The following is a 17,188-nucleotide window of genomic DNA, read 5'->3' on the forward strand; positions in this document are numbered from 1 at the left end:
GGACTGTAAATCTTCCACAAAACCTTTCTCTAGAACACTCCTAGTGCCATCTCATCGGATGTTGACATCGTCCACGCTTTTGCACCATAAAGTAGGATGGAAATGATGAGGAACTTGTAGAGTTTAGTTTTTGTTCGTCAAGAGAGGACTTTACTTTTCAATTGCCTACTCAGTCCATAGTAGCACCTGTTGGCAAGGCTGATTTTGCGTTGAATTTCAAGATTGACATTATTATTGGTGTTGACGCCTAGGTATACGAAATTATCTACAACTTCAAAGTTATGACTGTCAACAGTGACGTGTGAAAACTTCCCACATAAGGCGCTAAGCTATGAAGTCCAAATATAGCAGTTTCTCTGTGAACTAAACTGTGCTTTAGTCATGACAAAGTGTTGCTATAGTTATAAATCAGATAATAAATTATTCTCAAGTGTCATTAAATCTTATTTCGGAGATCAGAGAATAGCAAAAATTCGAAGAATAGGGTTGTTGACCAATTTTGCAGCTTAATCTTAACATCGTCAGTGCTTTTTGATATGGTACATTTTAAGTTGTCCAATTTTTTGTGATTCGTCTGTCAGACGTGCCAAGAGATTGATATATAATTATCGGAAGTCGGTCGTTTATTTGAAATGGTGTAGCCCCCTCCTTTGCCATATATCGACACTCTGACCTGAGTAAGAAATTCCGTATTGATTTTGATAAGCTCGCTTGGAAACCACTCATCAAAGGTCTTTCGCAAACCCTCACATTCTTTACAAATATGTCCAATACGTTTCGTGCATAATCAAATGTCTGAACTATTTTAATTAATTCCAGTGGCTTTTTCTCATAGAAGCGATAAGTTCTATGATAATTCTAGACTATCTATTACTATATTTTACTTAGCGAAATCCCTCACTAGATTCTATATATGTATCTATAGTAGTCACTACTTTTTAATTCTGATTAACTCAAGTAATCAATAGGTAATGCATTACTTTGTGAAATACAATATCTCGCTTTCGCATTCTGTCTGTTGTAAAATCCGACTCTTGTTAATATTAGATTCAGTCACATTGCGCTGCTTTCTTCCGTGCTTCCCACGCCGTTTTACTCCTCTCTACCTCATGAACGAATGTTATAACGGTAATAAGGGTATGCAGCTCACGCTTTTGTAATTTATTTTCTCCCCATTTTTGCTGGTTTGGCTTCCTTTTTCGACGCTTCTCACATTTGTTTGTTAATTAATTTTCTTCGGTTGCATACAACTTTCACTTTGTCGAAGGATGTTTTGCCAAATGAAACTTTGCACTTTCACCCCAGCCACACCCACATTACTGCGTTCACTCACACTTGTTTAGCTTCAATTACATTTCAAAGGTAACAGTCAGGTGTAGCGGTAACTCAATACACACGCTTGCACGTAACATATACATAGATTTCCAACTGGGAGCGCATTAGTTTTTGTGATTATTATTGCGTTCTGTGCGAAATACTAAACACTTGCACCATTCTGCTTATGGGGTGGCACTAACTTTAGCCAGATAATAAAGGTTGATTTGTGACTGCTATTATTAACTGGACGTAGTCAAAGTTAGTTTTCCGCTTTTTATTGCATGTTTGTTATTTTGAATATGCTGCACTGGGTTCATTGAAATGCGACCTCTATACCAAGGTTTATTTCGTTAGTTAGTATGTAAATTCGTTTAGTAGGAAATTAAATAAAAAATTTTAACGGAATCATATGTTCCGCTGAAACTATATACTACTATAGTGATTTCCATGATAATTGCATACTACAGTTTTTGACATGAAAATTTGTTTATTTTTTGTTTAGAAGCTGCCAATTATGTTCTGCTTACAATGTGTTTATGAAAATGAAAAGTGTTGCCATCAGCGAGCTATTTCAAAAGCAGGAATGCTAAAGGGGTACAATTTTATAGAATACAACTTCTAGTTGATTTAGAAATTATAGAAACCGTTATGTTCTATACTTGAGTAAACATGTCGTGATTATTCGGTATATAACAAAAATAAGTCTTTTGAGCAGTGGATAGCACTTCGATTATTATTTATAGTCTGAAACAAATTTCCAGTTTTATATAGCTTTAATTCCACCCGAAATACCAAGTGAAGTGAAGAACCCTTTTTAGAATTTCAAATATCCTACTTTCCGTTGGGACCGTCAGATGGCGCTTGACAACACCTAAAGTGATAATAATTTGCATTTAAGAGAGTTCAGACTTGGTATATGTGTGACTCTCTACTTCTCAGTTGCATCTTCCTAACAATAATTGCCATCAAATGTATTTCAATTATATGAATAGTATGTACTATTTGCAATTGCCTTTGTATTGGCTCTTCAACTCATCTAAGATTCCATAGCGTCCAATCAACAATTTTCTTTTCACAAAAATTCATAGTTTCACTACCCCAACCACAACGTCGATGAGCTTACCAGAAATTTAACGGAAATCTTTCATCGTCTGCCAGCCTTATTGAAAATTGATTAACCGCTTAACCGTTGCGATCAAATTCCATGCGGATATCTATAATAAAATCCCATAAAAGGAACAAGCCCCACTAGACGAGTGAGTTTCGGCTTTCAGCAATGCTTTCTGGTGTACACTTTGAAGTTCAATAAAATTTATAACCACACAGATAAGCTACATAAGGCCATGGCAAAGGCCGTCTAGCGGGATCAAAAGCATGAGCAATGAGTAGCTGAAAGCTGAAAGCCGAAAGCACGCATCGAAATTTCCCAACAGCCGCACGGGGTAGTGGGCGGTTTGAGTCCGGTGTCTGGACACGCATTTGCACACAGCAGCCGGTAATCAACTTTGGGGCACGAGCAATGCAGCTGCTTGTTGCTGCTGTTATCGCCACATTGTTATGCAGAATTCGTGGCTAAGTAAAGTTGTTATTTGTTGTACTTTTAGCTCATCCATTCGGAGTTGGAAGTGTGAAAATTGAGCAAAATCCCCATAAGTATTGTTAACAGATTGATTTAGACGATATGCTAAAACCATTTGTCCATAAACGGAAAACAACAGCAGCCATAGAGCCGGTAGAGCAAGAGCAGCAAACAGTCGCCAAAAGAACAGCAACAGCAAGAGATAAGTAATATACAAACAACAACAACAACAATAATGATGACAGTAACAACAACCACACAGGCAAACATATCTATGCTGTGTATCAGAAGGCAAAACGGCAAATTCAGTGAAAAATGAGCAGAGCAAGGCAACATAAAACACGAACCACAGGGATGATGTAAAACTCCAAAAGATAAGCCAAATATGCATAGAGCAACGCTGTGCTTGTGCGCTCTACATGGTCCCTTTGAGTAGCGCACAAAAGGTTACCTGCGGGTTATCGCTGGGATTCATCGGCCCCGCTGCCGTTTGTTCAATGTCCGTTGATGGCGCGCCGCCTCTCAAGAAATTCCGTACATTTATATTACATGGTTGTTTTTGCGGACGTCGGATGTCGCTACCATGATGCGCAATTATTTTTCAATAAACAAACAATAAACTTACAGCCGGGCTTTGCCATGCCATAAGCGCTCGAAATCGATTGCAACCGAAAACAAATGCTTTCTTCACTCCAAATCTCCGCCTCTGCTGATCGCCTATCTTCCTACACCGAGAGCACGGTTTGCTAAGTATTTGTGGGTTTTACGGTAATTTGTCGTATTTCCAGCGCTCATTTGTCTAACATCTTGTACCTACCTACCTACCTACAGATGTAGTGGACGCCATGAGGCCGGCATAGATTATCCGTGTGCTCCAGCACGCTTCACTTTATATCGTTTGTCAATGATTTCAAAGTGTCTTTTTCTTGTTTTTGTTTGATTTTTTTTGCTTACTAACTGCAAGTTGTTGTAAGCAGTTCTTGCTCATTTCCTGCTGTTTACCGTCGATTATTAATTGTTTTCAATTTATTGCCAAACAGAAATTATGTGTGGTTTTGTATGTTTTGTATTTGTACGACCTTCCGTTGAGCGATTATCGAACGTCTTTCATTTCTTCCGTTTTCAATTGTCTCCATTCTTCTTAACTACGTCCATATACATACATACATATATTGTATGTGCGCCTTCGTGCAGCGTCGGTTACTTAATTATGTTTGTCATCAAATTGCTTGTGGAACTTTGTGTCAACAGAAAATAATCACGTGCTGCTTATATATGCCCATTGCTTTACGAGTTTGTAGGCACAAATGTAAATAAAGTTATTTATCTGACGATTATGGATTAGGTGTGGTATATGGAAATTGATATATTATACATTTCTATATTTGTGTAGGAAGTGTCAATTTTTCATTTTATATCACTTACTTACAGACATAAATACATATGTACATATGTTATGAGGATTGAATGTAAAAAACTGTTTTTGTGTATAAAATATAGTGAATGTTAAAAAAGTTATAAATTGAATAAAAAATAATTTGAGTAATCGGCGGAGCCTATTTCTTCATTTATACCCTGCTAATAATTTCCAGAGTCCACTTTGTATTCTCAATATGTCAAAATCTAAGTAAATCTTCGGTTTCTTAATTTAAACATATGTCCACATTCAGTTATATATTAACTCAAGTACTAATTACCTATACACCAATTCTTTATTGCAAACATTCTTTATATGAAAACATTTTGAAGACTAAACTTTCAACAAGCGACTTGATTACACTGATCAATGTTCTGGTTCGGGGTCTGACCAGACGAACTAAATGTTAGCAGGTAGTTTGTAAGGCAGGTCAGATCATATAAGTTTCGAATACTATGAAAGAGGTTCTTTCGGATGAAAACATCAAAAAGAGTTCACAAAATTGCTTTAGATGGCCAATAGATGATCCGAGTCCAAAGCATATAAAATACAAAAGCTAAAAAAATATGGTGTCTACAATCTGGATAACCTATCCATGGGGACTTACTATAGCATTTTTGAAACCTTTCAAGAACATTGAAAATCTTGGAAGCAGAAGAAAGTGATGTTTTTTCAAAGCACTGCATAAAGTCAGAAATCAATGAAATCGATGGCAAATTGAATTCAACTGAGGTTCGAATTACTTTTGCTTTCACAGCATACTGAGGAAATGGACTGCAGGGATATTTTGTAGTTCCTTCATTGACTTGAAGAGAATGTAGGCTGAGATTCTCTTTGCTTATATTTGAATTAACAGTTAAGATCAGAGTCTGTTGTATAATTTTGATTGTAAAAGACAAATCGTACAATAAAACTCGTGTTTAAACTTAAGATCATAAAAAAGTGGTCGTATTAGAATAGCCGCACTTTCAGAGAGAGAGACAGATAGAGAGAGAGAGAGAGGAGAGAGAGGATAGGGAGAAAGATGCCCCCTATCAGGACCTCGTCACGCATTATATTATCTTTCGATAAATTTTCATTCAAATAAAATTTCATTCAGGTTGCACATATAATGAAATTAGGAAACGAATGACATATGCCTCGAAGCGATTGATAGGTATCCACTGAAAGGCTGGTGGAACTTCCATGATTCAGTAGATAAAATGATATGCTTATAAGCCTAACATTTCATTGTTTCCAAGAAATCCTACGTCGTAAAATAATTGTGACACATAAAATAATTTTGGCCAGCACTGTTCTTTGGATACAAAATTATCAACTACAAAAATGCCGTCAAAATGTATTTATCAAAATCTAGTATTAAATTTATGCCGCTATGCCAATTATTTTCACATAAACATTAACTACCAAATAAAGAGTTTCATCTTTAATAAAACAAAGCGTCACTTCTAAAGCTTCTGCTAGTGTTGAACTCTGCCATACATACATACATACATACATTTATATTTATAACTTCGTTGAACGTAGCATACTAAAGGAACAACAAATGAGGGCAGATTAGTGGCCATAAGTGTGTTTATGCGCAGCACATATTCAACGGTTACACACATACACATTCCACCGACAGAGCGCGACTACTAATGCCGTTATAAGCGAAGGGAGCACATTTTGAGCGCCTTTCGTAGCCTGCGCTTTTACTTGCGCAATATCATATAATTGAACCACAAATCTTTCAACTTTATGCGTCCCACTGATAATAAATTAATTTTTATTTTTCCCACATGTTGTTACTCAGTGGCCACAGGACCGCAAGGCCGCAGAAACACTTAGTTACTTGCACATTCGCCTATATGTATGCTCTAGCTAACCAACTAGCAGCAACACACAGGCCAACCAGCAAGCGGTTGCAGAGATGTGTATGTTTGTATGTTTGTTTATGTGTGTGTTTGTTGTAGCGCTTTGTGCGCTTTGTGTGCTGCTGCGTGGCCACTGGTGGCATTGCCACTGCCATTGCTAATATCTTTTGCATTTTATTGTTATCTCAGAGCAAATTGCCACAGGTCATCTGCCGGAGATATAAACACACACACACTCTCATGAATATATATTTATGTGAATTTGTGTAGATCTGTAAGTGCATATGGCTGTATGTAAATATAAATACAAATGGAGCGTTTGCAAGCATAATAATGGATGCACATTTGTATTAGTAGATATGTTGGCTAAATTGTGTATATGTGCGCTTGTTCTATTCCCTAAATGCTGCGCTTGAGGCAAAAATATGTTACATTTACACTAAGCGTGAACTCTTTACCTAATACGTTCTCACTGATAATGCAACCACAAGCAGCCACAACACCACACACGTACTATATAACTGTATTACTTTGTTACTTAACCAAGCAGTAAAGTTTAGGAGGAATCATATATATTTTCAAGTATTGGTATGAAGCGTATGAGGATGATAGTTTTCCTATATTCTGAGATCACTTTGTAAACGGTGTCGGTCTAAATATCTGGTCTCGGGGAGATACTCGTATTAATGTCATTAGAAAGTTTCATGTTCAAAAATCAGTTGCCTGTCCATCAGACAATCTTGATCAAGTACGTGTAAAATTTTTAGTTGAGGCCAAGATAAACGGAGGGGTCTACAGCAAATAAAAGATCTTCACTTTATACAGTAAAAGCCAACAAAACCCGGAGATTCGTTCCAATATATATATATATTATTTTATAAAGTTTGCGGTTTAAAAAATTTGATCAGGCTTCTAACATATACACTGAGCTTTACTTCTGTATATATATGTATATATATGTATGTCCAAATAGCTTATTGTACCAGCGATGGCTAAAGCTAAACATATAAACTACCTCTATCACCTACTGGGTTACTAATGCTTTCAGTAAGAGCTTTATTCTATAATGATAGAAAATGTGTAGCTTTCACGGTAAGCATATCAACATTTATCCCAACGTATGAGCACGGTACACTAATATATTGGTTTTCTATTATAACGTGGAATAAGTGAACACATGCCCCCTTTGACTCACTGGCGACACTTACCACTCATCACTTATGGTAAAATATAAAATATATTTACGTATGCGCACTTGGCTAGAAACCACACATTTGGTGAGTGCTTACCACCTCAACTGCTTGTCCATCACAAAATAAAGATGTGCAGACTTTCAAGCTATTATTTTCAATATGCAAGGTTTCATTCTTGAGGGAAAGCTCTATTTATTTAAGCAAACGCAAAAGTGGGTTATATATAACCATATCTTGGTTGTGACTATAAAATTTATCTGTTCTACACCTAATATTTTTGTGGAAAGCTTTGCCTGACTGCATTACTGATACATATTAAAGGAATATGTGGTTATGAAAAATAACTTTACACAAATCCTTTTCTTATCAACAAGTGCTTCAACTGCTTAAGAAAACATGAATTAGTATTAATTTCAGTAGCTGGCATTATGTAAGGCAACTGTACCTAGTTTGTTTGACTAGTTAAGCAATAAGTCGATTCTCAACGGTTCATAAAGTTTCATCTACTATACAAATTGTTTCGATATATTTCATATTTTACAAAAATTAATTAGATCGATCGGGTTAGAGGTCAGCAGCTTCAGATAATATCTTTGAGCCTTATAACTTTACCGTATTAATACATATATTGTTTGTGTATACGTATATTTCATAGTGGTTCCTTATATGTATAAAGTTATAAGGCGTTCGTATTATACTCATTCACGGAATGAGTCATTCAAAAAATATATTTAAGACCTTATATTATAAGATCAGCGATACATTTTTTGTATTTGAGAAAATCGGCTTATACTCTATTTTCCCTCACTCTATTTTCCTTTTAATTATTTTCTGATATTTTCTTCTCTCTTGCTTTTTACCTTAACTCCTTAATTCGCCTAAATAAAATACTAATGTAAGATTAACCTCCTCCTAACACTTCATACGCATTGCGCCTTGGCGCTTTCACATCCGTTATTTTTGGAAATTTCCGGCAAAAATGCTGATGGGCTTCCTTTAATATTCATTACAACTGCAACAACAATAATGATTGCCCGCCACCTATCAATGAGGCTGCGTTAAAGTTAGCCAACAAATTTATTTAAGGGCAAGAACAAAAGCAATAAAGTACTCTTCGGCAGCTACTTAATGTAGTCAGTATTGTGCTACGGATGTAAGTTAAGATTTTGCGAATAGCATACATTTTTTTCTTGTTGCTTCCCGTATTGCTTTTCTTTGGCACGTGTCATATTGATTTGTAGGTGTTGGCAAATTCTTTCCTTTCTTTAATCAAACGGCGATGGGCGAATGAGATAAGGAAGTGCAAAAATTCATGAAACTTTAATGCTAGTCAAGTGGATGAAGTTTTTTGGATTGCTGGTGGGAAATATTTAGTTTATTCGTGTTTTTGCATATGCTTTGAGTTCACTTTAAGCTGTTACTGGTTCACTGGAGTTTCCTGGATGTAATGATGTAGTGTTGTTTTCGTAAATTTCAAGTTAATATTTTTAACAAGAACTGACACAAGGGAAGAGTCTTCTAAAGGGTGATTTTTTAAGAGCTTGATAACTTTTAAAAAAAAAAAAACGCATAAAATTTGCGTTACGTTAGATTGGTTCATGACATTTACTTTTTGAAGATAATTTCATTTAAATGTTGACCGCGGCTGCGTCTTAGGTGGTCCATTCGGAAAGTCCAATTTTGGGCAACTTTTTCGAGCATTTCGGCCGGAATAGCCCGAATTTCTTCGGAAATGTTGTCTTCCAAAGCTGGAATAGTTGCTGGCTTATTTCTGTAGACTTTAGACTTGACGTAGCCCCACAAAAAATAGTCTAAAGGCGTTAAATCGCATGATCTTGGTGGCCAACTTACGGGTCCATTTCTTGAGATGAATTGTTCTCCGAAGTTTTCCCTCAAAATGGCCATAGAATCGCGAGCTGTGTGGCATGTAGCGCCATCTTGTTGAAACCACATGTCAACCAAGTTCAGTTCTTCCATTTTTGGCAACAAAAAGTTTGTTAGCATCGAACGATAGCGATCGCCATTCACCATAACGTTGCGTCCAACAGCATCTTTGAAAAAATACGGTCCAATGATTCCACCAGCGTACAAACCACACCAAACAGTGCATTTTTCGGGATGCATGGGCAGTTCTTGAACGGCTTCTGGTTGCTCTTCACCCCAAATGCGGCAATTTTGCTTATTTACGTAGCCATTCAACCAGAAATGAGCCTCATCGCTGAACAAAATTTGTCGATAAAAAAGCGGTCGAACCGAACACTGATTTTGGTAATAAAATTCAATGATTTGCAAGCGTTGCTCGTTAGTAAGTCTATTCATGATGAAATGTCAAAGCATACTGAGCATCTTTCTCTTTGACACCATGTCTGAAATCCCACGTGATCTGTCAAATACTAATGCATGAAAATCCTAACCTCAAAAAAATCACCCGTTATTAGTTTACATATATCATCATAACTGACCTTCCTATATTTCTGGTAATTGAATATGAAAACTTTTAAGGTGAAATGTGTCTCATTGTAGTCAAATGAACTTTGGCTTTCGATGGACTTCTTCAAAGATTTCACAGTTAGACGATGAGAACTGATAAAACTTTAAAAATGAACAGACGATATATAGATCTGCCTTTAACTTGATTTTGTGAATTCGAATACTTGGAAACCACTTCAAAAAATTAAGGAATTAGTAAACTTAGTAAATAAAAAATCTCGAAATCTTTTCGAAATATGTATGTCTTTTAAATTATGTATGATTTTTGTATAATTGTCTTAGTCGAAAGTGAATCGCTTTTGTATTATTTAGTATGATTTATTTGATTTGTGTGACTAATAGAAAAAGGTATTTTCTAAAGCAAAAGAAATTAAATATTTCATGAAAATAATTGAATGACTAATTGATTTGATTACTTTGTAGCATTTCACTTTTAAAATATTATAGATAATCATTTAAATAAATTAAAATCAAAACAATAAACACATACATACATATATACCGCAAATCTATTTAAAGCTAATTCAGAGAATATCAATTAGCCTTTGAGTATATTCAATTGAATTAGATTTGAACTAATATTTCATTGATTAGAGTCAAATTATGAGTAGCTAGTTTGCTACGTGCAATGAAGGCAATTATTTCTGCTTATCTTTTGTTAATTAAAAGCATTTTATTTATACAGTCGTTAATTGTATAATTTGAGATTCGCTCGAATTTCCTGATAAGCAGGAATTTGGCTGAGGCAACTAATCAGCAAGCAAAGATTACGTGGTTAGGTATATTTGTTAATATGAGTATACGAGTATATGCCTTGTGTATGTGGTGAATATAAAGCATATAAATAAAAGAGTGATTAGAGAAAATATTAGAATTGCAAATTAAATATTTATTCCGTATGAACTCGTAGATAAAACATTAATTAGATGTGGTTATGTAGCTATTTGGGCATTTAATTAGTCTTAAATCAAATAAAAGGCAATATTAATTTGTTTTCTTTTAAAAATAAAAATAATAAATAAAAAAGGAAAAACCAAACGTTTGATCCATCACATTTCAGTAATTCTATCTGCTTTACTCCGAAATGTTGCAAGAGAGATATTTCTTAGTTATAAACTTCTCACTTTCCTAATGCATCTAAAAGTCTTGTATGGAATTTATCCCAATTTTAATGGTAGTTTAAAATATTAGTATCTTTTAAAAATTTTACTATCCTAAATCACCAAATTGCTCACTTAATAATAGCTTAAAAACTTTTACATAATTGCCGTTTGCCAGCTATATAACATTTAATAATTTTATTTGATGAAATTATTTTTATTATATTTTTTATCTCATATAAAATCAACAACAAATACGTATATTAAATACAGAAATGGTTTTATCTCTATTTCAAGCGCTTTATACATTTGCACTGCAATTGTATAAATATTTATCAATAATTTGCATATTATTGTTTGCCTATCGATGATTTTAGTCATATTCAATAAATTTGGCAGATATGAGATAAAATATATTGTCGCAATTACGCGTTTACCTTAAATCAATGTTCGGTAAATTTAGTTGCATTTAATGTTTATTTATTAAATGATGCGTGCAATATTTACATATTTCGTACGTGTGTGTGCAAACGTTTAATAACATTTTGATCTGTATCAGTTGCATTTGCTTATTTGCTTTAGTTGCAGTTGTACTAATTTGCTGTAATTCACAGGCGAAAAAAATACAATTTATGCTATTTTGTTTGTTACAAAAAATATCGATTGTACATGGCAATATTGCTTTATAATTGCAGGTCAAAATCATGCTGTTATTATACAGGGTGCTCTTTTATGGTTTATATTTTCTGAGAGAGTTGGCTGTCAAACTAATTGTCATAGGCAATATATGCTCTGGAAATTTTGGGAAATATCATTACAAAGAATTCCAATAATATTGTTTCTAAAATCTCAAAATTTTAGTTTAAGAATTGCATTCTGTGTAGTAATTTACTATTTTCTAAACTGATTTACGGTCCTTCATTCTCCGACCCAATTTGATCATGTAATTGGAGGAAGGTGGGGCAACAAAGTTTTTCAGTGATCAATTGTTGTTAGTAGATAGACCTCTCAGATGACCACTCAGGTTATGCGATTAAACTATGTTGGACTGCTTTTAACATAGGTACTTTAAGTCCGTTGCTTCTATTAAACTAGCTAGATCGATCCAGTTCGAAAACAATATAATTCAGCTATGCTATGTAGAGCTTCACAATTATACCGGGACAAAATAGACCGGGATGGTCTTCTAAAGGTTAATTCTATAATATCGTCAAAAATTTAGGAATGGTGAATAGAACAGTGTAACAGTGTAAACTAAGAAATTAGAGCCTAGAGTCTGGAAACACCAATTCACGAATATAATTAGAAAACAAAAAAGCTTTTAAAATCATGGGTATAAGACAAATGTTAATCTATACTACAACGAATGCTACGAAATGCTAAAGATTCCTTGAAAGCTAAATACACCCCTAATACTTGATTGGTTCCTTGTATAGTGTATTGTTCTTATAACAGAACTGAAACACTAGAGTTTAAAAATGATTACTTTGACAAAATACTATTTCTGAGATTTTTTGAACTAGTTCGCGAAGAACTTTGTCCAGTTTGATTATGTAAGTTCCAAAGCATGAATGTTGCCTAACCTTTATGCCTTCATCGAAGATTGTTGTAAATGCTCGGGAGCAGAGAGCACAAAATCAATTATTGTTTATCAGAACTGGCGAGAGAACATTGCTTTATTGTAAAATGGTCTGTCTCTTTTCGTGATGCCTTTGAATTTCAACAAATAGTTGTAACAAAAAATAGATTACTTATATTATTTTAGTTATGTGATACTTTAGTTTGAATATAAAAAATTAAAATATCTTCTAAAGTAAAACTTCAAATCAAATCCTCAGATCCTTTGTTCCATTAATTATACACTTATGCCAGTTGTCTCATACTGAAACTACAAATGACTGCAACTACGTGATAATTAAATCTCTACTGTACTTGTTTTTTGCGAATTTTTCAAAAAATATCTCACCAACTTCTGTTTTATGTACCTTTACTCATACTTTAACCACTTTTCTTTTCTTTGCTGCCATCTTTGCGGCGCTCGTTTCACTTGCAGATTACACACAAAGTTTGCGGCTGGTCGAAGTGCGAATACCAAATTACGTGGTTAAGGGTTCATCAGCACAACTGGAATGCCTCTACGATTTGGATGGCGAATCGCTGTACTCGGTGAAGTGGTACAAGGACGGCAACGAATTCTATCGATACGTGCCACGAGACATGCCACCAGCACAAACGTTTCTGCTGCCGGGTGTATCAGTTGAGGTGAGTGAAAAACTAGAGTAGCTGCAGTCGTAGCGGTGCTTAGAGGTGCGTACGTGCGCGCACCTATAGGTACGTGTGTGACCGAGTGTTGTATGCGTATGTGTGGCATGTGTGTACAGTTAAGTGCTGCACAAAGGCTACACATAACTTCCGCCGAAATTTAAACTCACTCACGCAAAATCATAAATTCACGCGTTATCAAGGCTGCAGTTGTGGGTGTGCCTGTGTATATGTACTATGTGTTCGAGTTGCGGCAGGCGACATGTCCAACAGCGTTTGCACGATCATCGATTGTATGCAAAACTTTTGTGTATAAAATTTCAGACATGTTTGCATTGCACCTGCGTTCTGCAAGACATCCGACCGTGTCAGCCGCGTTGGTATATGCATACCGCGCATAAAAAGCGAAAGTGCAACTGAATAAGTTTTGCTTTCTGCTTGTATTACTTCGATTTTTTGTTCACCTCGAGACTCGTAAGCGCGACTAAGGTGCACATAATGCAGCGCGTACGCCATGTGCATTTGCGCGCTTTTTCAGTCAGTAAGGTGTAGGAAACTTTGCGCTTTTTGTGCGCGCGCAAACCGAACTGAAAGCGATAAATTTCAGTAAAAGCGAAACGCAAAACGTGAGTGCCAAAAAGATAAAAAAGTATAAGCAGTGTAATTTGGCAGCCAATTGGTGGTCGCTTTTGGTAGGTAACAAGGCGACAGCGCCACAAAATGGAAAACTTTGGAAAGGAGTGGCTTTTGATAAACTGCAGTGCAACTGCTGCAAAGAGAGCGGTGGTTAAGTAAACATGCGCTTTCCACAAAAAGTTGCACACACCCACACTCAAATACACCAGCTCACCTGCAACCCAATCGCATGTAAAGTAAATGCTTCTTCTGTAAGTGTACTGCTATACACCGCATATATATTTGGCAAGAGGTGCACTGCCATTCCTAGTGCATAGCTCTGTAATATTTGTATAATGTAGTGTACATGCTTCCAAGAAATAGAAATCGAAAAATGTTTGCCAAGTTCCGTTATAAAAATGTACATTGCATACCTGCTACCAGCTACAACCTGCCTTTTACATGCCTTTCGCAATGTTTGTATTTTACAGCTGCAACTATTGTGGTTAAAGTTCAGCGCATTCCGGTAGCAGTTTGTTAGCCGTCTTCACTTTCCAGTAAAATAGCAATAAATTTTCTGATTGCAATGCATGAACTTCAAAGCGAACGAGTCGAGTTGTTGCAACCTTCGGTGTATGAAACATGAAAGCAGCGTTGAGTAGTTGTATGTATACAAAATGACTAAATCACGCTCTAACAGATCAGTACACAAAAGACTATGTAAACATAATAAAACTTTTCGCCATAGTAGCCATAGTGCACACACTTATGAGTACCAATACACGTACAGTGGCGGACATCTAAATCTGAAGTCATGAATTTTTATTTCAAAATTCAAATGCGAATAAACAATATGAATTTAAAGAATTGGAAAATACAATATCAGTAGATAATATTATAGGAACTAAGTTTAAAATTGTATGTATTCAGACAGTTCTAAATATTCCATTCAATTTTTTTCCCTAAAACTACTAAAAGTCCGATTAAGACAGAGTTAATTGAAGCCACTGATACATCAGTACAGATCACTTCGAATACTTTAAAACAACAGGTTTTCGTGTGATCTCTTCAATTGAAATATTTTACGTGCTCTTATATTAGTAATTTAGTAAAATAGTAATGACTGGTTTCTCTCATATTTCATAAAAGTTCAATACTTCATATATATTTTACTGTGCAATGCAAGGCTAAAAAAATGTGTTGGTCTGAAAACGTACATATTTGTAATTAAAAGAAATCTTAATAAAATTCAGTGAGAATAGTAGAATTACAATTCATGATGTACAAAAATTAATGACAAATTAAACGTCCCACTCTTTGATTATCCGGGTTCTCATCAACGGAATTTGCTGTCAGAAAAGCTTTTGTCTTTCGATGGTAGTACTATCTTATATTTTTATAGAAAAGAAAAGCATTGGTGCACATTTAAAAAATGCTTCTTTCTAAACTGTGTTTTGAACAATTTTAGAGTTCTTTTCTTTAAATGTCATGTCTATGATGTAGAAAAATTTGTAGTTAAAAGCGATCCCTTTATAGTGGCCAATTTTCAGATGCTTTGTCTCCATATTGCCGATTAGTGCTCAAATTGTCGTTACGAGAAAAGCTATTTTAAATTTTTTTTTTTGCCTTTTGCGATAAATAAGATTCGAAAAACGATTACTCAAATCTTTCTGACCGCATGTCAGGCTACATGTTTTTTCTACACTTTTGTTATATACTGTTATACAATTTAATAAAATGATAAGATATTAATTAAACTTTAAATGAAAATACAAATCAAAGATAATAAATACTATTTGTTCTACAAAGAATAACTGAGGTTGCATTCTTTTAAGTTCCGAGACTGCACAACTGATAATTCATGTTCAGTTCTCGATTTCGAATTCGTGTTACATACATGCGCTTGTATAAAAATTGTTTGATCTCTAAGACAGCAAAAACAGAAGTTGAAAAGTTGATTTCAACAATTTACATACAGTTTTCTTCTTATAAACGCTCTTTTCTAGCTGCTATTACAGCTTTTGTTCAAAGCGAGTATGTAAAATTAATCGCAATAATAACATTAATGTAAAATTGCTAATTGAACGCTCCAATACACAGTTATGAATTCAATGATTACATATGCATGCCCGCGACTGTATATACCGACAAATTGCTATAAAAAGCACGTTTTGACTGTCAATTTGGTAGTAAAGTTTAGTCAGCAAGATAAATTTTACATGCGGGCAATTTGGAACTAAATTCGCCTTAGTTCACCAACAAAAGTTACTCATACGCCCCGTACGTTCAACAGTAGTTGCAAACACAAAATTATCATGTGGGTATATACTCGTACAATTTTGACAACTGGAGAGTAGCTGCTTTATATGTACTGACAACATCTCTTCTCATTTTTCCGCCTAAATATGTTTATATGATTTTCAATGGAATTTTTTACACTTTTTCAGCTTCACAACTCCAGCGATGCTATAGTTACGCTGCGCAATGTCAACCTACAGTCGGCGGGTCGTTTCCGTTGCGAAGTTTCCGGTGAAGCGCCTTCTTTTCAAACAGTCACCGAACACGGCGATATGGTTGTGGTTTGTAAGTATAAATGATTTGAACAATTCTAATGTACAAATTTAAGTATAATTTAAGAATAATTTAAGTAAAAATGTTCAAGGTGAAAGAGATGGCCAAAAATGTTATAAATATGACAAAGTAGCTTCAGCGTTATATTTTAAAGTGGTTCAGAAATATATTTTATTAAAAAATATCAATTTTTAATTCGCATGTTCAATATTATCTTTGCTAAATTCGCAAAAATATTTTCAACTTCGCCCAATTTGTCATAACATTTTTTAGCTGAAAAAAAAACGTTGAATATGCTTTTTCACCTTACTCGCCAATTTATTCGTTTAGTCTAGCGTAATTAACAGTTATTTGTCAAATTGTGCAGCTTTTCACACCAATATATAGTTTAGTGTGCAAAACGCAAATGATTCGTGTGAATCATTCACATCGAAAATATGCTTTAATTTTTTCTTCCATAATTCCTGCTCCACAATTTTCTCTTGCGCTTTTTTATTTCTGTGCTTGTGGTTTTACCAATTGCCTGACTATAACTCAATTCGTCTGGTGGTGAGCCAATTTATTTTTTCCCTGCTCATTGAACGAATTTTTCATGCTCTTTTTCAGCTTTTCTATTCCACCTGCAGTCGTTCTTTCTTGGCTATTTGTACAGTCCAAGTGAAAATGGATATTTTTTTGTGGAAATTCGTATTGCGATGAATCGAGTGTGAATAGAGAGGGATAAATCAAAAATTAATTATTATTGAAGCATGCTTATACTCGTATATATATGTAGATTACTTATATAT

The 17,188-nt window shown here is 34.8% G+C and overlaps 1 protein-coding gene across 3 annotated transcripts in view; it reads left to right on the forward strand.

Annotated features, from left to right (window-relative positions):
- LOC105216913 (uncharacterized) overlaps window positions 1-17,188 on the forward strand; it is a 97,827-nt gene that overhangs the window by 76,267 nt on the left and 4,372 nt on the right. For all 3 annotated transcript variants that reach the window (XM_029043298.2, XM_011191664.3, XM_011191665.3), the window contains exons 3-4: window positions 13,006-13,214; window positions 16,277-16,412. In XM_029043298.2, coding sequence (XP_028899131.2) covers window positions 13,006-13,214; window positions 16,277-16,412 — 345 coding nt within the window. The remainder of the gene's footprint in view (window positions 1-13,005; window positions 13,215-16,276; window positions 16,413-17,188) is intronic.

This window comes from Zeugodacus cucurbitae, chromosome 3 (assembly GCF_028554725.1).
Source record: "Zeugodacus cucurbitae isolate PBARC_wt_2022May chromosome 3, idZeuCucr1.2, whole genome shotgun sequence".
Taxonomy (NCBI): Eukaryota; Metazoa; Arthropoda; class Insecta; order Diptera; family Tephritidae; genus Zeugodacus; species Zeugodacus cucurbitae.